General features: G+C 34.5%; 1 protein-coding gene across 5 annotated transcripts; it reads left to right on the top strand.

Moving 5' to 3' along the window:
* The first annotated feature begins 1326 nt into the window (after positions 1–1326).
* LOC129257598 (alkylglycerol monooxygenase-like) lies at positions 1327–27128 on the top strand. 5 transcript variants are annotated; one of them, XM_064096659.1, is made up of 13 exons: positions 1327–1354; positions 11104–11198; positions 13457–13587; positions 14470–14621; positions 15040–15143; positions 16058–16153; positions 17860–17926; positions 18704–18769; positions 19760–19839; positions 20694–20828; positions 22636–22755; positions 23664–23746; positions 24383–27128. In XM_064096659.1, the coding sequence occupies exons 2-13, from the start codon at positions 11127–11129 to the stop codon at positions 24573–24575; spliced, it is 1299 nt and encodes a 432-aa protein (XP_063952729.1). In that variant the 5' UTR covers positions 1327–1354; positions 11104–11126; the 3' UTR covers positions 24576–27128. The 5 variants fall into 5 exon arrangements, with proteins under 5 accessions (XP_063952729.1, XP_063952728.1, XP_063952726.1 ...); XM_064096658.1 differs by lacking the exon at positions 1327–1354 and adding an exon at positions 1357–1388; XM_064096656.1 differs by lacking the exon at positions 1327–1354 and adding an exon at positions 1478–1649 and having other exon boundaries at positions 11061–11198.
* The last annotated feature ends 271 nt before the right edge of the window (positions 27129–27399 follow it).

Here is a 27399-nt window from a genome sequence, read left to right as displayed (position 1 = left end):
TACAAGAACTATATAATTTAATTATTAATGACACCTCCCTCCCCGCAAAAAATAATTCAAATGAAATGCTGAATAAAACGAGGTTATCAAATAACTAGCAAATACAAATTACGATGGATAATGGAACAAAAATAACTATATATAGGCCCAACGTTACATCGAAAACACTCCCAAAAAATTAGCAAATGAATGAATCATTCATGGATTTATCAAAAGTTATTCAGAGAGCAGATCTTTAAAAGCAAAATATTAGCAACACGAGGGCGGCGTCAGGTTGTGAGGGGCCTGGTTGATTTTTCTCTGAAAACTGGAAGGATAACATCATGCCTAAAACAAGTCACTCATATGGATCCTACTCCATTGTCATGCAGAGTTTTTATACTCACTTCTTTATTATTCCCCTTGTTTTTTTGAAAATAAATTGGAGCCCCCCGGGCCCCTACAGCGCCGCGCATGATATCACTCACCGGGGAATCAAGACCCACGACCACGCTATTTTCCATGATATAACAAGTGTAAGGGGCCTCGATAACGAGTATACTATAATAGCCGTCATCTGAGCCCCACACACGGCGAATGCTGGGACAAGCGCATTGGACATTACACAAAAACTGAAAACAAATAAATTAAATGATTAATGATTAATGAATAAATATAAATACATTAATTAATCAATGTAAATACATTAATTAATCAATTAAAATAGATTGAAATAAGTGAACTTCCACACATAAAAATAATTAAAAACGAATGATACCTCTTACTCTCTATCTCACAAAAGAAAACAAACCTGAAAACAAATAAATTAAATGATTAATTAATCAATTAAAATAGATTGAAATAAGTGAACTTCCACACATAAAAATAATTAAAAACGAATGATACCTCTTACTCTCTATCTCACAAAAGAAAAAAAACTTGAAAACAAATAAATTAAATGATTAATTAATCAATTAAAATAGATTGAAATAAGAGAACTTCCACACATAAAAATTATGAAAAACGAATGATACCTCTTACTCTCTATCTCACAAAAGAAAAACAAACTGAAAACAAATAAATTAAATGAATAAATCCATTAATTAATCAATATAAATAGATTGATAAATAAATAAATAAATAAGTTAATAACTGTATCAATATATTAGTAAATCGACAAAGAAATTTCTGAAGAAGTAAATACATACACATTTTATTATTCTCTCTCCTTGTTTATTTGGAAAATAAATTGGAGGCCCCCCCCCCCCCCCCCCCACTCCAGCGCCGCCCATGACAATTCTCACCGGCCGGGGAAACAAGCCCCAGGACCACGTTATTTTCCATGATATAACAGTGTAAGGGGCCTCGATAACGAGTATACTAATAGCCGTCATCCGAGCCCCACGCACGTGCGAATGCTGAGAAAAGCGCATTGGACGGGGCCAGTTTCGCGATTATCTTAGGATGCAAGCTTTAATATACTCGTGATATAGGCCCCACTACTGTGTTGGAGTGCCTGAAGTGCCGTAGTGCGGGGCCTATATAACGATTATAGTATTATACTCGTGAAACAGGCCCCGCGAACGGACATTCTGAGCCATTCAACACAGCAGCGGGGCCTATATCACGAGTATATATAGTGAGCTGAAGTTAGCAACCTAGATATTGAGGTATGATCGATTACAAGTTTTTCTCGAGCGGGGCCTATATCACGAGTAGACACATAAATACATAAATAATTCTAAATAAATAAAAATCCTGGGGGAAAAACCCACAACTGCCACAAAGCGCAATTCGTTCACGCGAAAGCGCCCGCCCGGGACTCGATGCCCGGCCGGCCGGCCTGGCCTGCGCCTGCTGACGCCGCCCGCCCCCCCGGCCCGGCGGCGGCGCCGCGGCAGAGATACGGGTACCGTTAATTTAGTGTAAAGGTGTAGCTAGACTAGAGTGATCGAGGTCCGACTGTCGAGCCATCTCACTTTTCTCGGTAAGTATATTGTGGCAATTCATGATTTATATGTTGATATTAAACCTTGTATATCGTTTATGATCATAACACACTGGCACACTCACTTGAATGTAAATTACTAAGAGCTAATGACATGAATGAAGACTGAAATTTGATCTAGCATATATCGTAGATCGGTCCCATATGTTGTGGTTGGTGTGGTGTTGATTGATGGGAGTGCAGTGCAGGGTAGACAGCTGGCAGCCGTCTGTTTCGAGGAGTTTTTCAACATTTTTTAATTTTTTTAATTTCTCCTCATACACAGACGGCTCGCTAGCGTGTCGCCACCATTAGGGGAGGTACAATGCAAATTCCCCCCGACGGGGCTCATCGATTTTTGTCTTTAATTCATACATATAATGATATAGGCCCCCCTAGGGCCTATCAGTATCAGTATCACTCCTATAAGTCCTAGTACCAATGAGGTCCAACATTACATGTATGGACCTCATAGGCGACATCAGTAGTATTTTTGGTTAGAAATCTCTGAGAACAGGATATTTATATTATTATATCACAAGTACAAGCTATATTCCTTTCTCTTATTTAAATTATAATTTTATAGTGTAAATGCATCGTTAGCAACAACAAAAAATGAAAGAAATGAAGGGGAACTTACATTTTCACGGCTTTTTCCTGATTTTCTGGGCAGCTGCTCTTCTCTTCTGACTCGCGATCGAAGCTGATATGAAGATCACGTGATTCGCGTTCTCGTCAGCTGATCGGTTGGTTATTCTTTTCGTCAGACGTTAATAATATATATTTTATAATGCTAGCATTCATCGCTAATTTAGGTGAAAGAGATTGAAGTTAAACAGCGCCAGGTCGGAATCATAATTATTTTGGAAGAGTGTATTTATACACTCGATCTCATACCTGACGTAGACGGCGCTATTCAACAAATGCACAATCTTCAATATAAAAAATAAAACAGAAAGAACGCCTTGAACACAGGCCAAAATGCCTAACGATTTCTCCGCGGCATTAACAACTATCGTAAAGGGCGCTCCATTTATCAATAAAGATGGATGCTAAGCTGTCTATGGCGACAAAATTTGCCGCAAATATTTACGAAGAATTGTGAGAAATGGTCTGAAAATGCAACAAAAGAACCGGTGAGTACCGATTAAACATTATTAAAGTTGTAAATAGATTATACATACCTTGTAGATTTAGTTTTTAAGGTGATATTAGTGCTTAGTTCTAAGCTAGGGAGGCCCAAACGCGCGTGAGTGGAGTCCCAGTTTATTAGCACGGGTAAGTATTGGGGTGTCGCCTAGAGTGGGGCCTATATGAAAATAAATGGACAAATATGCGAATTAATATTCCCTCTTGGACTTGGCATTAATTGCCAAAAACGAGGGGAAAATAAAGTTAAAAGGAAAAAAAACAGCGACTTACCTCGGCTGTCGTGTAGCTCCTTAGTTCACTCGTTCATCCGAAGTCGATATAACACACAAACATATGCCGTTGGAAGAACTTCCGGGTCAACTGCGTATCAAAACCATTGGCCAATCAGATCATCTCTTTTACGTCGGGTTTATGATATGAATACTAAAATTCTAGATGGTTTTTTCCATTTTCCTTTATCTCTTTCTCTTTCGTTTTCTCTCTTTTTTGTTTTACTTTTCTTTTTATTTTTTATTTCCCCTTTTTTCTTTTGTTTCTTTAAGTTTAACTGCTCCTTTCTTTTCCCCTTCTGTAATGTGTGACGTAAAGGTCATGGGGCGGAGTCTGACTTTCGTCGGCCACTTTTTCATGAATTATTCATTACCAAGATGGCTGCCCACTAGTCCGAGTCGGAAGTGTCAACTTTCAGAGTTAATCCCCTGATTGCCAGTTTTAAAGCGGGAATTTAGGGTAAGAAACTGTCGTTACTTATACATTTTCAGCTATAGGTGCATATGTATGAACTTTTGGTGGAAAATATCGCGGTATCGAGGAGAAAAACAAGAAATTACCGGTGGCCATTGAGCCCCTGTACAGACGACGGTTTAACTTCGGTCTATGTATTTGGTGAGTGGAGCCAACGTAGTTCAGTGGAACAACCAACATAACAGAGACCGAAGCTTTTGGTCTAAGTGCAGGGGTGGTATTCTGAAAACCGTGTTAGTTAGCACAAAAACGGTGTTAGCTAACACGATTGGTATTCTGAAAATTGTGTTATCATATAAAACACGTGGGTCAAGTGGTAACACCGCGCACGGTCATGAAAATTGAAATACGCAACCCCCATACGCGGTGTTGGGGAAGAAGATAACACGAAACTTGGTAATAATATATTCTGAAAATGGTGTTAGCAAAAATCTGGTTCAAAGATAACACAAACATTTAACACTGCGCTATTAAAGGAGAGGTTAAGTTGGGGACGACAATGGTTGCACTTCTTATAGCAGACGCAAACGTCAATAACAACAGTACCGACATAATTATAGGACTAGCTTTTTCCCTTTTTCTCTCATGTCGATGATTAAACAACAATTATTTTGGAACTTAATTCCTGTGAAAATACCCTTCGAATGCATCCTTAATTTGGATTATTTAAAAATCATTATTTGTGCTCATGAATTATTTATTTGGCTACCTTTTGCAATCGTAAAAAATACATTTAAGATAATTAAACACGTCTAAAATCACAAACAGCATGTCAATAAGAATGGAATTGTTAAGAACATGAGATTGGGGAAATTTTCTATAATATTCTCAAATTGTTTTACTCTTTTTCTATGGTTATACTATAGGTTTTCCCTACCCCCCCCCCCCCCATCAGGGTCAGGGACATCAATCGTTAGACCAAAAGCTTCAGTCTCTGTATTTTGGTTGTTCCGCTGAACTGCGTTGGCTCACTCACCAATACATAGACTGAAGAGCTTGGAGGCCCGTACGTACAGATAATGTATTTTAGCAATAACGTTAGATCTAACAGCGTAAACCCGATTTTTCGATCGTTTTTATGTACATAAAATGTCACGTTATGAAAAAGAAATCACATCCATATTTACGAAAAAATGTTTAAAATTCAGAAATATCGTACCTTAGACCGCAGTTACTGCTAATTCCTTTCAAATGATGATCGAAACATCGTCATCTTCGATCCTTTCGTTGGTCAACGTAAGTTGCCATCTTGGATGACGTCATCATCCTTTCAGACGTATTTACCAGTCGCTATATATCGCGATTTGTGCCGCTGCTTTGCACTTGTAGATGTGCGTGCGTTCGGAACTTGTTGCTCGCATTGATTGGCCAAGATATTGAAAATTTAATCGGAAAGCCTTGATAAAAGCACAACTCGTTGACGGCTGCCATATTTTCCTCTCCGGCAGAAAATAAAAAAAATAAGGAATAACCCGGGGAATAACTCATCAGTAACGTATATTTTCGATATTTTATAGATTTTACATAGTATCAATAGAAAGATTAGAGTCTAACGAAAATAGTGGACCTTCGTTCAAGATCATATAATGTCATTTAGAATCTAAAAGAAATTGAAATCTGGACAAAACTCGCCCTCCGAATTGTCGACCCAGATTACACATGCAGGCTCGCACTAACACACTACCGTCGGTGAATGGGGATTATAGTAAAATGTCAGAAATTGATGAATAAATCCCCAGAAACGACGGTTATTCCTGTCTAATCAATCGTATGCTTTTGGGGTAAATGTGAACAAATTTTTTTTTGCTGATGGTTCTGCACACCAAGTAATACTAAAGAATTTTACATGAGGTGCGCACCGATAGAAAATACAATCTTGTGTGTTCAATAATTCTGTCAGGTTTGATGTTTTTCATGCTTTTAAAATTTTTGCATTGCATAACAATTTCAAGTTTTCTAAATTATTTTGGAGCAAATAGATATGTTTGCCCCCATATTTTCTTGGGTTGATCGCCCCTGCACCCTCCACAATCGATCGAGGCCTCTGTCTCCTAATGAATTTCGGACCCATGCTGTCTGAAATAATCCAATCTTAATTGCCACAATCACCCTTACATCTAGCTCTAACTTTTATTTAGCTGTAAGCGCTTACAAAATGATGTCACAATGCAGGTTTCGTGTCACGTCAAAGTGCGCGCACTGATTTTTTTTCCCCTGAAAATTCTGCGCGATCTGTTTTTTAACAACGCATTTGATTGGATTAAATCTATGCAGAGTGGGTGGAGCTGAAGATAACACGAAATGAGATGACATGCAAATAACACAGTTTTCAGAATACTGATTTGGGGGTATGTTAGGGGCGTGTTAAATCAGAGACATAACACAATATTTAACACGAAAGTTAACACGATTTTCAGAATACCGCCCCAGTAGAATACTGTAAACGCTGTTATTTTCGCGGGATTAATTTTTCGCACTTTGCAGCTTCAAAACATATTTGCGGGTTCTTGAATTCGCGCTGCACACTCCATAATCACAAAGTCACTTCCTTCTTGCCCATCTGTGAATGGTTTTAATGAACATTTCAGCAATAAAATTGTATTTTCTGATCATAATTCTAGCTCTAAAGCGGCATAATTCAGCATGTTTTGATCCAATCATGAGCTTTTGTGACATTTAACGCAACTTTTCTTTGCGGGGCAGACATCGGGGAAGGCAAAACGGAGGCGCTGCTGGCCTGGTATGGACGGCCGAGCACCGGGTAAGGACCGGGGGGATTACGGCTGATTGGGATCAATCAACAAACATGGGCGATCGACCCAACATCTTCTTATAAAACTAAACAGATCTAAACACTCACCAATCAAACAGCAAAAGCAATTTATATTTCAACCAAAATCATAATTAAAATACCAATCTGCGACTGTTAAAAAAATTATTGGAACAAATTCTCGCGATGCATATGATTTTGGAGCTCAAGCTTGCTTGCTTAAATGCTGCCCTCTATAGGTCAAATTATGCAATCTCTTTGCCAAAACAATACACGCAATTAAACCACGGTTCAAAACTTGCATTAAAATAGAAAATAAATTTGTGTGTTTTTAAATTCGCACTTGCCGATCTTGCTGCGAAATCTGCGAAAATATCCACACCGCGAAAATTTCCACTTTTACAGTAGAACTTATCGCAAATAGATTCACCCAAAGGATCATGGGATCGAAAAGAGAGCAATAGCACCGCTAATGTCCAGATGCGAGCATGCGAACGCAAGCAGCTGACAATAAAGTGTACGATTTCCATATAGTTTATCAAAATACGATCGACGCACGCAGCCAACATTTGCTAACCTCCAGTAGAGTAAAGTGCCCAAATATTGGACACTTAAGCATAATTGGACCCAAAACAAAAATACAATCATTGAATCAAATAAAAATCATGTTTATTTCCGTAGTACAAAATTTGAATATTAAAGGGAATGAAACCTTTGGAATACCTAGGCTTGTGTCGAAACAGAAAAATCAAAGAATAAGAACAAAGAAAGTTTGAGAAAAATCTGACAAATAATGAGAAAGTTGTGAGCATTTGAATATTGTAATCACTAATGCTATGGAGATCCTCCCATTGGCAATGCGAAAAGGATGTGTGATGTCACATGTGAACAACTTTCCCTTTGATGGACAATAAAATACCCTCAAAATGTCTCTTTCTGCTTTTTCTTGTGGTGATACAAACTCTTTATCCATGATGTATTCTTTAAAAATCTGTATTACATACCCTCCTATAGAAAGAACACATGATCTACTGATAGATGTGATAAAAGAGGCAATTTAAGTGAAATATACACTAAAGTAATGGGGAGAGTTGTTCACAAGTGATATCACACATCTTTGTCGCATTGCCAATTTGAGGATCTCCATAGCATTAGTGATCGCAATATTCAAATGCTCATAACTTTCTCATTAATTATCCGATTTTTCTCAAACTTGCGTTGATCTGTTTCTGTGATTTTTCTGTTTTCACACAAGCTATCTTGTTCCAAAGGTTTCATTCTCCTTTAATGTCATTAGAAAATAGAGTTGAAAAAATTATGGTAAACGGAAATTATTTACTTACTACCAGAGGCTTGTTTTTTGCCAAAAATCGGACGCAGTTCCCAAATATTTGATGCGTAGAGTTGTGCGCCGCGTTCAATTTTGGCGATTTAAATCGCCCTCTAGACCCCAAAATAATTGCTTAAATAATTTCTGGAAGTCATAATCATGGATTTTACCAATGGAATTTTTTTTTGAGCAGCAACTTGGATCTACTGTGCGTGCAGTTCAATAGCAGGTATGTTCATCTATCTTATGCATGCAAGTCCCCTGCCAGTGCGGGTCCCTGTAGTTATGGGGAGGGAGATGAAGTCATTTTTGTCCAATATTTGGAACCGTCCTATGTTTGGCGACTCTACTATAAACGCCTCGTCATATTTGTTCTAGAGTAATATCACTTTTCTTCTTAATTATGGGTAGCCTAGAGGCTCCTGGAGAGTAAAAGTAATTTGCTGACATAGGCTTACTCTCCATGGAGCCTGGGACGGGATGGCATAGGCCATTTAACTTACTTATACTAAACTTATGTAAATCGGCTACAACTTCATTTCTCCCCACTAGGAAAAAATAAACTTCTTTTTACACGAAAAATTATATCAAAGTGAAGAAGAATTATGTAAGAAGATGAGCTATACTCACAGATGTTATTGTCGCCATCTTGCCGTCTTTGTTATCGTAGCCTAAAGCTATAGCTACAAGACGCGTATAGAGGGGGATGATATCATGAGCAATGCCAATTTAAATTAAAAAATAAATACTTCCATCGGCCGATAAATATCATGAATAGTAAAATACTTGCATCGGCCCGATAAATATGATATTTATCGGGCCAATATATATAGTCAAATGATCTGCTCGGAGATTATAAGTAGGTTCAAACAAAGAAAAGTACCAAAACTCTGGACAATAAATATTAACAAATTTTCGCCCATAGGGCTTTGTCAAGTTATGACAAATTTTTAGATCGCGTCAAAATAATGCATCATAAAGATGCGCGTATCCAAAACAGTGAGCAAAAACGCACAAAGGATGACGAAAAGGATACGTCATAAAGGGGAAATGAAAGAAGACAGTAGGAGAGGTAGATAGAGAGAAAGTGAGGAAGAGAGAAGCGCGTGAGAGAAAGAAAGAAAGAAAGAAAGAAAAGAAAGAAAGAAAGAAAGAGAGAGCGGGTGAGAAGGGAGAGATAGGGGAGAAAGAGAAAGAAAAAGAAAGAAAAAGAAAAGGAAAGAAAGACAAGGAAAAGAAAGTGAGAGAGAAGAAATATCTACGTCAGACGAAATGAGTGGAATGATGCATTGAGTCCATGGGGTTGGAGACATCCAAGGCGATGGATAATCTTCTCTTCCAAAAGCTTTCTGTCCTCATCACCTCCTTTGCAAGATAGAATTATGAAGATCTTCAAATCATCTATGGTGTGTCCTGGCAAATTGAAGTGACGGGCCACAGGAAGACCTTGAGTGTTGAGTCTAATAGATCTCAGGTGTTCAGTAGCTCTGTCGGCCATCCTACGCTTGGTTTCCCCGATATAGATCAAGTCACAGCGAGAGCAAACAATGGCATAAATCAGGTTGGTGGAGGTACATGTACAGGTAAAATTATCCCTTATTTGCCACGTGCCATTCGGCCCCTTAAGCAGAGTGCAATCAGAAATAAAACGGCACGTGTTGCACCTACGTCTCCTGCAAGATGTTGTTCCTTGCCGTTGGGTTTCATTCTGGAGTGAATGAGTAAGTCCCTCAAACTCTTGTCTTTTTTGTAGGCAACAATGGGTGGTTCACTAAATACCCTCTTCACTTCAGGATCTCTTTCAAGGATAGAGGTATTGCTCATGACGTTGGAGTCAAGTTTGACTGTCTGGGGGTGGTAAGTCATCTCTAGAGGTACCCTTTAGTTTTTTGACGAGTCCTCTCCTGAAGAGCTTGCTGACGTGTCAACTTGGAGGCCTTGCGTACAGCACTTGCTATAACATCTTCCGGGTAACCCCTTCTGCGGAAGAAAGAGATCATTTCCTTCGCTTAGTCACGGTAATCATCATCACTGCTGCACAATCGGCGAAGTCTTGTCAGTTGTGAATAAGGAATCGACCGTTTGCAGTTGGGTGGATGTGATGATTCATAGTTCAGGTAACAGTGCGCATCGGTCTTCTTGTAGTGCACGCTTGTGGTAATGCCAGTACCCTCAATACGAAGGTCGATATCCAAAAAAGGGACAGTCTGATCTGATGTATTATGCGTGAATCGAAGGGATGGATGATAGTTATTGAAATACTCAATGAAGGAAGTCAAATCTTCCATAGAGCATGTAGCAACACCAACGAAGTCATCAATGTATCTCTTCAGTAGAAGTCACGAAGCCACTAAATTGCACCAGGAAAGCAAATTCTTTAAAGGAGAATGAAACCTTTGGAACAAGATAGGTTGTGTGAAAACAGACAAAATCAAAGAAACGGATCAACGAAAGTTTGAGAAAAATCTGACAAATAATGAGAAAGTTATGAGCATTTGGATATTGTGATCACTAATGCTATGGAGATCCTCATATTGGCAATGCGACAAAGATGTATGATGTCACTTGTGAACAACTCTCCCCATTACTTTAGTATACATTTCACTTAAACTGCCTCTTTATTACATCTATCAGTAGATCATGTATTAGGAAGGCATGTAATACAGATTTTTAAAGAATGCATCATGGATAAAGAGTATGTATCACCATAAGAAAGAGCAAAAAGAGACATTTTGGGGTATTTTATCGTCTATCACAGGGAAAGTTGTTCACATGTGACATCACACATTTTTGTCGCATTGCCAATAGGAGGATCTCCATAGCATTAGTGATTGCAATATTCAAATGCTCATAACTTTCTCATTATTTGTCCGATTTTTCTCAAACTTTCTTTGTTCTTATTCTTTTATTTTTCTGTTTCGACACAAGCCTACTTGTTCCAAAGGTTTCATTCCCCTTTAAGCTTTATAGTGGTTAGAAGAGATTGGTTGAGTATATTAATGTTTACCACACAATAGAGCATTATAACTTTGCATGCTAATTTGCTTTACTTTGTAGTCCCAATTATTCATAGTTAGTTTCCTTCTTTTTCTTTATAGTTGATGGATCTTTAAGGAATCATGGATACTTTTTTCAAAGTAGATGCTGTTACAGGAACGAGGCGCATGTTCTATGCAGTAACGCCAAATGAAACGTCATTTGAAACACTAGATGAAGTTCCCAAGTACATTGTTGAGGTGAGAGCAAATTACAATGTTATACAACAGTGAGAATATATTACTATGTATGAAGTATCACTTCAAAGCTCTAATAGCCTGAATACCAAACAGTTTGGTTGCAGGGTTATGTTTTTTATTGCTACATATCATTATTATTATAATTATCATTATTATTATTGTTATTATTATTATAATTATCATCATCATCATTATTATTGCTAGTAGTAGTAGTATGATGATGATTGTTTATTAGTAGTAGTAGTAGTAGTATTCGTTTTGTTCATCTTTCAATAAATTATTATTATTCTTATTTTTGTTGTTGTTATTGTTGTAATGTTTTGTTTTTGTCTCATTGTCTTTGTTAGTACTGAGTAAATTAGTAAATATAGTTTTTAGAAAATGTAATTGTTAAATTTTAAAGGAGAATGAAACTCTTGGAGCAAGTTAGCTTTTGTGAAAGCAGAAAAATCAAAGAATAAGATCAACAAAAGTTTGAGTAAAATAGGACTAGCAATAGAATAGTTATGAGCATTTGAATGTCGAGATCACTAATGCTATGGAGATCCTCCCATTGGCAATGCGACCACAATCTATGATGTCACAGATGAACAACTCTCCCCTTTTGGACGCTGAAAATATACCCAAAACATCTCTTTTTGCTCATTCTAATCATAAATTATGACGAACGATTCATCAATGATATAATGTTGTGAAACCTCTGTACTTGTCCTCTCATAAAGAGAACACCTCACCTTGTGATAGACTCTATAAAAGTGAGAATATAAGTGAAATAAGTACTAAAGTAATGAGGGAGTTGTACGTGTGTGACATCACAGATCTTGGTCGCATTGCCAATGGGAGGATCTACATGGCATTAGTGATCTCAATATTCAAATGCTTATAACTTTCTTATTATTCATTCAATCTTCCTCAAACTTTCAACAATATGTTTCTTTGATTTTTCTCTTTGATATGGATTCAGCTGGTTTCAAGGGTTTCATTCTCCTTTAAGTAACCTAAAACTACCTAACACTAACCCTAGTCATCAAACTTTATAATGACCATTATCAGAACAAAATATAACTAAACTAAACTTTACAATAGAACATCAATGGTGCAAGGATAAAGTTTGGGGTCATTCATTACTAATGCTTCTTTTCATCATTGTTGGGCTAGTTGCTGTTTTATTTACCTATTTAGGATCAATTTAGATTGTTAGAAAATAAATATGAATGTAATAGAATTTTCAAAGGAGAAGACAACGAGGAGGTTCTGTTTAGAGTGAATTAGATTTGTTATGATGCTTTTATTGCTGTGCATTTTTGTTAATGGTAATTTACATGTAGGCCTACATGTACTATGTAATTCAACTTCTTACAGTCCACATTCAGCAATACATGTAGTTTTTAGCTGGGTAGAATCATTTTTTTTTTTTAAGTTGATCACATCTACTACTACTTGCTGGTTTCTTGATGACTTGCGTGTACATGCATGCAATCTTGAGAAGCTCTGGTTTAGTTGATGATTAACACGATTCTTTGGGCTAATTACCCTTTTATTGATACTTTGATATGATATCTGTCAGATGTACCAAAATACCTGTGTATATTTACAATAGTGCTGTGATGATGAATGAGCCAGGTTTATATGTAGCATGCATTACATCATAATTTGACAAATTGCTAACTCACAAATATTATTTACATGTAGGATCTTTTTGGTAGTAATTTTGTGTATACATGTAAATATTAAAGGATATCTTTTTAAAGTTCTGTTCTTAAATCTCTTTCTGCCTTACAATATACATGTATATATATTTGTTCATTAAAGTGTGTTGATATCAGGTCAATGAACTTTGAATTGGTACCAATTGAATTGTTTTGGTCATATTGTATGATCAAAACTGTACAGATATCTATACATAATTTCAGGTCATCATTGTCAATGTCAAATATGTGGTTTGATGTTCATATACATGTAGGTGAGTAGAGAGTATGTAGAATTATTGGGTAATGCGTGCATATGTAACTAAAGAAAACCATGACAGGTATTATTTTCATACTTAATTTTTTTTCTTCATTTTTTGTAAACTTTAGACTTTCCAGAACAATTTCATTGTATGAAACCATATTGTATACCTACATGTAGGTTTAGCAAAGGATGTTATCCAAAGGGGTGGGCGAATCTTGAAGTTCCCTTTAGCCCAAAAATCAATGAAACTACTGTTGGAACCATTAAATTGACAAGATCTGTTATTTTATTTGTATTCTTTGCAGGCAGCCCCATTTTTCTTCATCTCTGTTATGATTGAAGAGATTTATCTGAGATATCATGATGGTGGTAAAGAAGATAGATTTGCAGACAGCATTACCTCCATAATCGCTGGCATGTTTATGATCGTTACAGGGTAGGTATTCACACAAGCTAATGAAAATGGAATAATAATATAGTAGTGATTTGGGTAGATTGCCACTTGGTCTACACACACTTCCTCTTGGTGTCACACCAGATTTGCGACTGATCTTAATCAGTCACAAATATTGAAAGCTAGCAATCCCGGCTTTTAAAATCTGTCTGTTTAATGTGTTGTCTAATAAACTAAGTATGATAATTAACTCAGAAATGCATAAGTGTCTCGACAATTCAGTTTGTTCCTCTTTGTTTCTAAAGAGATGTTAAGGAAAATTCCTGTATGAAAAATTATTACATTGATGGATTTCCATAGTTGAGGTTGGTAGGATTTGTTAGAACTACTAAGAAGGGTCCCAAAAAAATATATATATATATTTTTTTTTTTTAGGGCACTTCCAGGATGAATTTAAATTTTGTATGCAGATTACAGGGGGGGGGGGCTGTGGGCAATGAACAATAATTATCATTTGACTAAATATGGATTTGAGTTGATTTTTTTTCATTCAGGTGATTCAATAAGTTTAAGAGATTTTTACTTAAAGTGCTTACAAATTTGTTGTATAACCATCCTACATTTACAAGATACAAGATATTGGTCCATGAAGGTGGGCATAACATAGAAATTTTACTGTCATGTGCATATAAAAGAGACAGATAGTAAAATATATCTTAACAACATAACACCGTATCAAGCAAAATAACTTTCTGCAATCTGTACCACTTCAGATTCATAATTTAAAAGTAAGATGAATGTCTGCTGCTAATTTTATGGACCCCTTTAATTCAATTCCTTCCTTTTACAAATACTTGACTTTTCAAATTAACTGTTAGTTTCACTTCCAGTATGCCTATACCTCTTTATTGCATTTATTCCCAGGTTATTTTCCAAGGCCATGGAGCTTGGTATCTATGTGTATGTCTTTGACCGTTTCTGCATCTATGAGCTTCCATGGGATAGTGCTTGGACATGGATCTTCAGTCTTCTTGGTATTGATCTTGGATATTACTGGCTTCACCGAATGATACATGGTATGCTTTCCTCATTTATACAAGGTTTTTCTTTCTAGAAGCTATGATACTGATTTTATTGATCTTTCAGCTCCGTATCAAATCTATGATGGATTATCTTTTCAAGTCTTGTCAATTAATTCCAACTCATGAGTTCATTAAAATCAGAACATACATGTATACCATACTGCAGGCATGTGGAGTTGTATGATTTTTAATGTGTGTGACTTTATACTGGGGCATGAGTTCATATCTTCCAATCCCTTATCACAGCCTCATAAGGGGTGTGTAAAAAGTATTTGAATAAAATACATGTACACACTCTTTGAACCTGTGTAAAGTTTTTGATTGATTCCAGGAAAAATTATTTCACAATTAATGTAATAGTAGTAATCCAAGGTACTTTTTAGTTTGTAGATTTTTAAATTTGCTTTTATAGAAGTGAATATAATGTGGGCAGCACATCAAGTTCACCATAGCTCAGAAGAATACAACCTATCAACCGCTCTCAGGCAATCAATATTTCAAAGATGCTTCAGCTGGGTTAGTCAAATCATCCAATTAATAAACATTTTCATGATTGGTTTTTAACTTAACGTAAAGTAAGATGCATAATTACATACAAAAGATGTAAATTTCTTAGGCCTCGAAGTAGGATTTTGGAGGAACACTTAATTAGGCCAGGTAGCAGAGGGTTCAATGGCCAGACAGTTGAGTTGGGCATCAAGGCCACTATAAAGGGGTGTGAAATTAATTATTTAAGATCACATTTATGAGGAAAGGGCTCCATGGCCAAATACAAAGGAGCATGTTTTTAGTAGCCTGGAGCTATCGCTTCAGTTGGTCTTCTGCTATTTTGAGACCTACTTTCAGCATGCTGTATGAACTGATTCACTGGTAAACAGTCAACATAATTGGTCTTGTTATTCCTGGGAGATGTTTCATAAAGCTGTACCCATGACTTTATGAACAACTGATGAATGTTCTAGCACATTAACGAGATGCTAATAATTGACAATTTGTGATTGAATTCCCTGTAACCCTAATAAAATTTTTACAAATTAGTCACTTTTAAACTTAAGATTTCAACTTTAGCAGATGCAACTACAATGATTGTGGATCTAATTTACCACAAAATTTTTGTTCTAGTCATCTGTAAGGTCATGTATATCTTATGAACAGTTGTGTCAAATTGCCCCAGGATCTCAGGATACATTAGTGTGTATAATCCTACAATTGAAATATGATAAAGTATGTCAGTAATATTTAGTTTGTATGTTTGTTTTTTCTGTGTCTCTCTTCAAAAGCGCTCTTTAACCATTATATAGTGCCTGATAAACTCAGTTTTTGCATTAATATTATATAAAGTGTTGTGATTTTTTTTCTTATGTTGCACCTTGAGTACTGTGCAGATTGGGATGTTTTTTTTTTTATATTCGTAATTATTTTGTTTTCAGATGTTCTACATTCCATTGGCTTTTGTTCTGCCTCCTTCTTCAATGTTTGTGCACATGCAATTCAACACATTGTATCAGTTTTGGATACATACAGAGGTATGAGTTTTTTTAAAGAGTTAATTGGAACCCTATCAATATCACGTCATTATTACCTAATTTTTGTGTTAGAAATGCTTTGCTTTTCCTTTACAATACGAAATTAGAGAACTTTGTACTTTCTGCTCAATTCCCATCTCCTTCATGAAATTAATTAATCCTTCATTTGCAAAAGAATTAATTCTAATGACTTGCGCTCGTGAAAAAGATACTGATACAAAGTAATACTTGCATACCAAATAGGTAGCCTAGCTTAGCCGGGTAATAATAGCAGGGCCCGCTGGGAGAACAGTTTTCGGAACTGAAGTGGCTACTCTGGGTAAATATACCTTTATTATTATTATTATTATACAGCAATAAGGGCATGAAAATATGAATAGACCATAAGTATAGTCAGAAATACCCAGTGCTACTATGAATACACAGGAAGTCTATTCACTACCCTGGGTTATGTATGAATAGATATGGATTCTTCAGAAGTACCCAGGGCTATGTATGAAGAGACAGGAAGTCTATTCACTACCCTGGGTTATGTATAAATATACCCTGTATGAATTACCCAGGGTAAACTTCATTAGGAGTATACTGGATTGTTGGTTTACTCTGTATTTGAATTGCCAGGCTCAGTGTTACCATCAAGACATGACTAGTTTCTGATGAAATCTCATGAATACATCTTTTCAATGAACTTACTAAGAAAATAAATCTTCATTATTTATACAGTATTAGATACAAGAACTATGAAATACCCTTCTAAACAAGAATTCGTATACAGATTATTGATTTGAGAGTGGCTGAAATAAGATTTATAGATCTATAAACTATTTTTGCATGTGCTTAAATTCCAGCTTTCATATCTTCAATTCAATGATATTCTTGTAATCGATATTATATCCTACATTAGTTAAATCATGCATGCTGATTGGTCTAAATAGCATCATGTGACCAAACATATTTTCACTATTTTGCGATGATGTTGAAAATGAAACACCCACTGATCAAAATTTACTATTTATGATGTCAATGATGGAATAGTGCATGCACTATTCCATCATTGACACAGATCATTATCTCTTTGGCGCACTGGTCAGCAAGGTGACTCTACTGGGCAAGTCCCGTGAAGGGACGGGGCAGGCACAAATCTGCATTCTGCTGAATGCATGGCTTCAGGAAAGGTGGATCAGTCAGCGCAGTGTTTTGGTTAAGATTTAAAAAAATATGAACTACATATATGTACAAGAGCTAGATTATCAAAATATATTGTTATTACTCATTACATGTAGGATATAAAACAAATATACCAGGCATTTATTTCAAAAGTATAGAGGGAAAATTTCATCCTTGGTTCTACTGGCAAAATTACTACTTTCCCTCAGGGCTTCCCCCTCGAAAAAAATAGAAAATGCCAGTCCAACCTTGGAAGAATAATTCCCGCTATACTTACTCAAAGCCTGGTATATTACTTGTGGGAAGAATATATGTTCATAATAAACTTGTCCATCTTATGTAATCCACCAGGGCATGTATTATAAAAACCTGATTATTCCATGTATTATTGGTTAATAAACATATGAACAATAATTGACGACTGGCTGAATAATATTTTACTAATATTGGAATAAAATCTTACAATTTTTGTTAGTATTTTAATAAATGTAAGTTATTAATGATATTTGTTTAACTCTATTTATTTTTCATGTGATTAGCTTATCAAGAGTCTTGGACCATTGGAATACATTCTAAACACACCCAGTCATCATCGGGTTCACCATGGTAAGAAATAAGATGTTTAATAGTAGACTTCTGAGTGATTTCTATTGCTGAGATTATAATATTTATACTGGTTTGTTAGCGATCTTATAAAATAATTACAAAATCTATATTTCTTGATACTTCATATTAAAGTTGAATGTCTTTGTATGGATTAAAGAGATCAGAATGTCATGTGTCCATGAAGAAAACATACTTTGTCATATACAAGTTTGGAAGTGTCCTGGGTGGCTAAAAATCGCATTTGAATTTCCAGTTGCGTGTGATATATAACACATCACCGCATTGGTCAGATCATACAAAGGGGATGTTTACTACTGCATAGTCATCAATGAGGTTACACGTTAGTTGTTGTATGTGCATTGGTTTTTAAGCATGACTCTTTAGGTCACACTTGACTCTTTGTTAAACACCTCACCGGTATAGTAGTGGATTCCCTCATCTGCAATTGTTTATTTGAAACCCTCTACAGCCTAACATCCTTTGGCAGCTCATCATTCCACACTTTGCCACTCTCCACTCAAGTGTTAAATGGATACCCCGTGGGATGCAAAAGCCTATGTAGTCACAAATATTTCAGTTAGGACAATTTTGTTGGAATCATCCCCAGGAAGTGGAGACAGTACACATATCACGTGCAAGGAAAGCTAGAATCTGATTGGCAGGGGTAATGATGTATCTGTAAAGCCCTTTAGAGACTTCATTCTGATGAAGAGATCGTCATACAAAAGCAGAATATTTGTTACATTTGCTTTTCTGTTAACATTCTTCAATTTTCAGGTCGTAACAGATACTGTATTGATAAGAATTATGCTGGAACTCTGATTATCTGGGACAGAATGTTTGGTAAGTATTCTTGTTTGTTTGTTTATTTAGGCCTCATCTTTCAAAGAGTTACAATAAATCCAATCAATCACATCTTTTCAATTCGATTTACTTCAATTCATTTATTTTCCTCTTTCAATCTTTTCATATTCAATTTACATATACAACATATAACATTTTAATCAATTTTTACAAGAAAATATTAACATCATGAAATCAAAAAGGAAGGATACAGACTAAAAAGCAGAGCTTAAAGGGCAAAGGCCCCCTTTTCTAAGAGCATTATGTAAATTATGGTAGAAATTGAAATTAAAATGAAATAAATAAATAAATGAAATAACTAAAAGCAAATCAGTGGAAAGTCAGCAACCCCAGCATCTAGAATCCATATGTTTTTTAAATGTGATGTAAATGACTCATGCACTTATTATCGTCTTGACAAATCAGTGGACTCTTCTTTTTTTTCCCATTGGGACATTGCGTCCATTTCCTTTACGGAATTTATTGATTCTGTAGTTGATATTGATGATGGGTGCAACAAACCTTATAGCAAAAGAAAAGTTGAATTTGTCAGAAATGTGAGAAACTACAAAAATATAACTTTCTTTAGATATGGTAGATTAGTTGCATTTGTTGATACAGATAATTAAAAAAATGCTTCTTAATACATGTGTTTATATTTGAGATGCAAGATTGTATTACTCCACTTGCAATACAAATAGACATAGCATATATTACAACAATCATATTTCATGCAGGTGTATATACATTGATAAATCACATTTTTATACAAATATCAGAAAATATAAGTTCATCAAATTATGCTTAAAAGCATTGTCCTGTCTGTTTAGGGTTTTTTTCAGTTTGTTCTTGACCAAATTTAAAATGGGCATCTGTTATGTTTCTAGTATTGTATTCTTTCATAATGGTCATTACAGGTTGTTTATTTAAAGTTTTATTGCTAAAAGACTTTTTATTTTGGACAAACATAATGTTTTTTTGTTTTTGTAGGGACATTTGAAGCAGAAGATGACAAAGTTGCATATGGATTGGTCCATCCCATTACAACATACAATCCCATCTCTGTTCAGGTATGCTAGCAAAACAAGTATTGGCTCCTCTTCACAAAGAGAAGTTAAAATATGTAATAGAATGTTATTTAATCCCATGGGCTAAAATTGGCTGATCTTTTTTAATTCAGCCTTATAAATCTACAATTACCACACTCAACCCAGGTGAACTATGCAAGAGACAGTCCTGCTAAAGCAAGTGTGAAGATTTTGGAGCACTCATAGTCTCAAATCTGATATGTGTTATAAAAGATCCTTCTACAATTAATATTTGAAAAATAATAATTGATATTAAAAAGAATCATAAAAACTATGAGAACAAAATTTTAAAAAAGTAGAGAATGTTTTTTTTTAGTAAATCCATTCAATTTTAAATCCAACATCAATAGAGCCTGCAGTCAGTGAAATATATGGGACAGTTGTCTTGTCTGTCTTACATTACACGTCTTGTCATATTTTATCTATTTCATTTGAAATGATCTGCCTTATAAAGAAATGAAAGCCTTAACAATATAATAATCATATGATATCATTTCCATGAATTGCCATTCTATCAGAAAATGGACAATTATTATTTTACTTGCACATTAGATATTATTCTCATACACATCATTTCTACTTGCTCCTATTGAAATAATGTTTTCAGTCATCATAAACTATTACAAAATGGGAAATTTATAGTACTTGCCATATCAAGCAGTTTCTCATTCTTTTATGAATTTTAGTCAAACCTTCACTGATATTTTCCTCCACTGTTTCTGCTGTTATTTCACAGTGAGTTTACCATTCAAGCATTCAATTATGTACTACCTTGATATTATGGTTAGGTTTCAGTCATTTAAACATTTGATCTTCTTATATTTATTTATTTGTAGTTTTGTCATCTTCAATGGATGTGGAGTGTGTTTTGGTCTACACCTGGACTGATGAACAAGATCTATGTAATCATCAAAGGACCAGGATGGGAACCAGGAAAACCAAGGACTGGACTAATCGAAGATATACCAGATGTAAGACCTTATGAAAATTATTTATGATATATTTAAAGGGGAATCCAGCCTTGGCCATCAAATGTTGTGTTGGGAAGGAGAAAAATAAATTAAACGGAATGGTGAAAGTTTGAAAGAAATCGGACAAGCAATAAGAAAGTTATAGCTGCTTTGAAATTGAGATCACTAATACTATGTAGATTTCAAATTGGCAACTGGGTAAGTAAATTATGACAAGGGGCAAGGACAACTTTCTCATAGGCCATGTACTTTATTATCAGGGATTTGTGGTTTTCTCCTCAGTACCCATTCCCCTGGGGCAGTAATCTAAATATAACCCTGGTAGTATATTGTTTTATGTCCTCATGAAAGAAAAATATAATTTGAAATAAAACTTTGGGAAAAATGACATTTTAGCCATAATATGTATTGGAGTACATGGAAGAGTAGTCCTTGCCTTACATCACTATGACATCCCATATGGGGCCAATTTGAAGTCTCCATGGGTATAGTGATTACCAATATTTACAACTTTTAAAAATTAATAACTTTCTTGTTGTTTGTCCAATATTGTTCAAACTTTCAACTATCAACTTGTCCGATTTTTCTTTTCCTTATAAAAACAAGTTTTTACTTGGGTTGGATTCCCCTTTAAGATTCGTCAGGATTATCAAGAATCAATATAAAATGAAAATATATATATCATAAAATATTTAGTAAAAGAAATGAAAATGAGATGATAATGGATGCATAGCTTCTCTCAAGGTCCCTCAGAGCTGTCATCCATTCTAAATCAAGGTTGCAAAAATGCCTCCGCCAGGAATCAAGCCTGGGTCCCTGGCTCTGAATGCCAATCCCTTAACCACTAGACCACAAAAGCAGGCCAGCATTTAGGCGAGACCAAGTTCAACTAACTGGCAGGCAAATTTCCAACCTTTTCATTGATTCTTTGTGTCTTAGTTATATATCATATAATATTTAATGGACTTGTAGACTTTCCAAAAATCATGTCATGTCTGGAAATTCATATTTTTAAAAAGTTAAATTAATGGGGGAAACTTAAAAAATTGTAAAATGTAAAAAAAAAAAAAGTAAATTGATAATGTATGGGCACCTAACCGTTCTCCATATTTTGTATTGCCATAAATATCATGTACTGAGAATCATGTGATTTTATATCAGGTTGGAAAGTGATCAGGAGTATAATTTGACAATTAGTGTAATGTTTCCACCACTTTAGAATACACTCTTAAGTGTTAATATTCTTTGCTAGGACTGACTGAAAAAAATTGATAGAAATAAAACATGTGTGTAAACATTTAAACCATTTTTGCGAGAGCAATTTGTTTCATTTTTTTTATGAATCGAGAATAGAGAAGAATTAGGAAGACAATGACATCAACCTGCTAATGTCCACTACATGATACATATCTGTATTTCATGAATTTAACTAATGCTACATTATACTATCACTGAATTTTCACCCAATCAATATTTTTTTGATATTTTTTTCTTTCATTTGTACTTTTTTTAACATGTAATACCCTTTGATTTGATTTTACGAAATAGGAAAGCAAGAATTTATATTAAAAAAACTTATAATTTAATTTCTTTATATTTCCTTTAATTTTTTTCTTGTTTCTCTCCCTTTTTTCCTTAACCCTTTACCCCAACTTCTTGCCTTTATTTTTCTTCATCTCATCATCCACATCTTTCCCTTTTTCTTTCCTGTTTTCTTTCAATCTTCTTTTCTTTTCTTTTTTGTGTGTCCATCTCAACTCCTTTTCTTTCCCACTTTCCTTTCTCTCTTTCTTTGAACTTTTCTTAGGTGTCTGGACCTGAGCCAAACAAATACAGGACTGTGATTCCAGGATGGCTAAAGGCATATATCATCATTCATTTTGTCATCAACCTTATTATTTATCAAATCTATTTGGAGAAAGCCAAGGTACACACATATCAATTTATAATTGTCTACATGATTTACTGTTTTACATTGAAAAGTTAAATCCACCCAATGGCAAGATGATTCCAGTAAATGGATAAAAATCAAACCATGTAACACTTCAAATTTCATCAAAATTGGATGTTAATCTAGACATATCAGTTAGTTGTTATTAATTTCACAAAACAAGTAGAACCACAAGGGGCAAATGTAAATATGAAATTTAATCATGTAATGCACTAATTCTTTGTTATTTTATTATATGTAGTTTGAAATATTTAGATTTTAAATTTGATAATGTGCTTTTCATTGCACCTTTGTCAGTTACAATAATGGCCATTTTACTTGTTTACAAAGCAGCCAAATTGTGTTTTACACTTCAGGAGAAAATTTTCAATATTTATGCAATGACATACAAGAGAGAGAGAGAGAGAGAGTGATTGTGTGAAATCTTGACTCCTTCATTTGCTTACTGCCTGTTTCATGAAATGTGAAACGGTTGAAGTGCTTAACAATACTTTAATATGTAAAAAAAATGAAAAAATTCTCTTGCTTTTTAATCTGCTTTTTTAACACAAATTTCAATGTTATGTTTGTTTGATTTTTTTTACTTCAGTTGTTTTAATTTGGGACAGTACATTTATCTGGTCATTATTTGAAAAAAAGATAAGAAGTTCGGTTTGTCAAATAAATTTGACTGTGTGTGGTCAATAACCCATCTAGTTTCATTGAGTGAAGTGTTTCTGCTAATTTGAGACTATTCCTGTAAAATGAGAGTAGGATTGGGTTTCTTCATCTAAGTCTATGCTATATTTATGATAATTTCACTGTTTGATGTAAATTATGTTCACATGATTTGTAACAAATAATGCCATCTGCTTAATTTTGAATATCAATTTTGTTATTCATAGACACTGTCGCAGCTTCCACTTATTGTTGGATTGCTCTACCAGATCTACACTTTCACTTGTATGGGAATGCTCTGTGACCTAAAGTAAGTAGGCCTACATTCACAATCATTTTAAGCTATTATCAGGGTCTGTTGTTCCAAATATTTCCCAGAAGCTTTTAATTCAGGCCTATTAGATATACATAGTTACCACAATGAATTCTTGTAACTCATGTGATACGCTTTGTGTACACTGAGTTTGTTTTAATTCAGATAATGAATGAGGGGGGACTGATTAGTTTTAGGCTTGAATTGGAACGTTATTTGATTTTCATGAATCAATAGGTTTTCCACATTAGGCATTTGTATTGTTTAAGGGAAATGAGATTGAAAATGAAAATACTGTAACTGACAAAGGCAAACATTTAAAATATATCTGATTCCATTTTTTTTTGGGGGGGTGGTCAATTTGGCCTTTATAAAATCTCTGTCCTGTTAGAAAGATGTAATGTAATGTTTCAGAAAATATTTACCATATACTTTCTTATGAAATTAACATTGTCAGTGTTTTTAGAAGTAGTACATAAAATCATTTTATTTCAGATTAAAAAGATTTTGCTCATGCCAATTTCTTTATGCAAACCCTATTGAGTTGATAACAAGAGACTGAGTAATACTATCTTAAAATATTTAAATGAATGACACTCTAGTATTATAAAAGTTTTTTTTTTCACTCTGTAGACCATGGTGGAATGTCCTAGCTGAGATGGTACGATGTGCAGTGGTCTTTGCTGTGGCTTCTCTGGCAATTCATCAGGATGTCGGACCCAGTAATGCCCTTCTCTTTCTCCAGGTGACCTATGGCCTGTCTGTTATCTTCTGGTTCCTTCGTCCTGGATCTTTGGAAGACATGGAGAAACTTAAATCAAATTAAGTTATCCTATATCTTGGTTGATACAAATTCCTAATGCAATCTCCCACAAAGGACTTAGGTTTCTTATATCCAAACATACTATACTGCCATAGTTACTTTTTAGTTTTCTGATCCTTCATTCATGAATTAATTAGTGCCTCAGTAGGATTAGTCAAATAAATACTTTTGTTTTGTGACATATTCAGATGCATTATTGGCAATTTCTCAGTACTAGGAGCATAAAAATAACAGATTGTGACAATTTTTTTTTCACTGTCTTTCTCTTTCACTCACATGCCATATCAACTCATATCTGTGATCATGTTCTTTCTATTAGCATGTTATTGTCTGCCCTGCTCCCATGTCTTGTACTGATATAAACTTATCTATAAACTATTCTGCAGATCACCATTCAAACTATCACACTTTTCACCTATTTCACCCCTCAGTTTCCATTGTCAGAGCAGGATTTGACCCATGAATAGTAACTGCTTTTGTATCATTTTACTTTGGACTCCAATTCTTCTAAGAACCTTCTCATTACTAATTGTCATTCAAATGAATCTGTATAATTTTTCTTAAAAATCACTTTCCATATCTTTTCATTTTTCCTTAGTTAGGGGCAAGGCCAAGTTTCACTTTCCCTATTATGCAAAAGTACTAGTTAGGTTTAACAGTTCAGAAGTCTTATTCTGTGATCATTGATGAAGTACAAAGCAGCACAAAGAAAAAAAGAAAAAGTATATTTACAAGTATATAATTATTTACATATATGTACTAAAATAAGAATGAAAGGCTTGTAAATCAGTGTTATTTGGCTTAAAGAATGTTCTGCTATAAATCTTTGTCCCATTTCTAATCCTGTGTCTTGCTCTATGAAGAATAATGATGAATTATCAAATTACTTAATTTCCTAAATTATGTAAGCTTGCAATATTTTATTATGCTCTGTGATTACTTTTGCAAAAATTATATGATAAATTACTTATTAAGGTATGTCAGAGTTAACAGAGGAAGATAAACAAAATATCTGCATATCAAAAAAAGGGGAGGGTAGATTTTTTAAAATTATTTTTTAAATAAAGTTAACCATCTTGTCTACTCTATTTCAAAATGTATATGAAAGATTTTATATGCAACATGCATTTCTTAAAGTTGTAGCCTTATAGTAACTCATTTCATCATGTACTTTTATTTACCAAAGCTCACAGTACCAATTGTCATCTCTTCACCATATGGTTTCACTTTTTCACTGTTTTGTCCTAGATATATTCAATACAAAAAATGCCTGTATTCTATGAGGGATAGATTATTAATGTAATTCTGAGGGATGTAGTGATTTCCACCTTCTGTTGATCATATGTATTTTAATGAAAACCATCAGCTATTTTGAATATATATATATATATATACTTGCCTAAATATGTTTGAGCATTGATAAAGGAATAGTGTTTTTGCTCAGGCTTTTGTTGAGTGTACTTTGTAGGAAGGTCATTCCCAAGAAAATGTCACAATGCATAAGTGTAATGACTTGGCTATCTTTTGGACCACAGACCCACATCCAAGCAAGAATTGATTCAGGTAGAATAGCTGCACAACAGAAATTATGCAAAATTACGAGGCTGCAGGCCAAAAGATTGTTGGGACGATGAATTGGGAAATTTTTCTTAGAATGACCCAGGTATGTCTAAAATGGCAATACAAGTGATTTTTGTGATATATTTATTGTACCAGATCACTTATTTTCATTCCCTGATAAGATCTACACAAATTAGTTGACCTTCATTTTTATATTTTTATGAATCGGGGAAAATATTGGTATGTGATTTTAAACCACTCTAAATTTTAATTGCATCACTCTCAAAGCACTTAATTTTATACCATTTATTTTTACAGAAAACTGTCATCAGTTTGGGATGATTAATTAAAAAAATTGTTAAGCTTCAACCAACCTTTATTTTATATCTATAGGGCGAGCTTCGTCCACTCCTGTGGACTTTTTCAAGCAAATTGATCAGTCACAAAGTTTGCTGCCTGTGGTGGTCTGTACCTCCGTATTTCTCGATCACTGGACCAAAGATTTGAGACAATGTATATCCAGAGTCTCTATTCAATACTCACTGGATTAATCCTTTTTATCCATAGTGATTGATTCTTTCACCTTTCCTTTTCCAGAAGTTATTTTCAAGTAAATAACTTTGGAATTTATTTTTTGCAATATATATATCTTACAATGAAACAAAACAAAAATGTGCTAAATATTTTTTTTATTCTATATGTGTAGTACTCTTGCAATATACAATCAATTCAATCGATTGTACATTATATGTTTATAAAGCATTTTATGCATTGATTTGTATAATTCTCGATTTCAATACAGTGCTATTATATCCAGAATGTTTTTAACATGTTTACTTATATTACCAAAGGTATTTAAAATCATATTGATTATTTTTGTATGTAAAATTATTTTATACATTGAATGATATATATTGAATGAATAAAAATACGTATTGGTTTCCAGAATATCTGTCCAACTTACCACCATTAAAAATAGTTTTGAAAATAACTGTGAACTGAGTTTCTTGTTTGATTAGTAACCCCATATTGAAGGTGCTCTGTTTGCACCAAGTTTTCTTGGTCAGTAATATTTGTTTACTAATATTTTCTTGGTGTCCTTTAGTTTAAATGCTTCACTTTAATTTCCCCCTTTAAATCTTGGTGATGTTAACTAGTCATTCAAAATAATTCAGTTTGCTACGAATAAGTAATATTTTTGCATTCTCATTAGAATTCATCAAGATTGATCTTAGGCATTCCTTTTTATGAAAGAAAGGCAGAGAGG

This window comes from Lytechinus pictus, chromosome 3 (assembly GCF_037042905.1).
Source record: "Lytechinus pictus isolate F3 Inbred chromosome 3, Lp3.0, whole genome shotgun sequence".
NCBI classification, from domain to species: domain Eukaryota; kingdom Metazoa; phylum Echinodermata; class Echinoidea; order Temnopleuroida; family Toxopneustidae; genus Lytechinus; species Lytechinus pictus.
The sequence above is the reverse complement of the archived record's forward strand: the minus strand, read 5'-3'. Positions and strand labels throughout refer to the sequence as shown.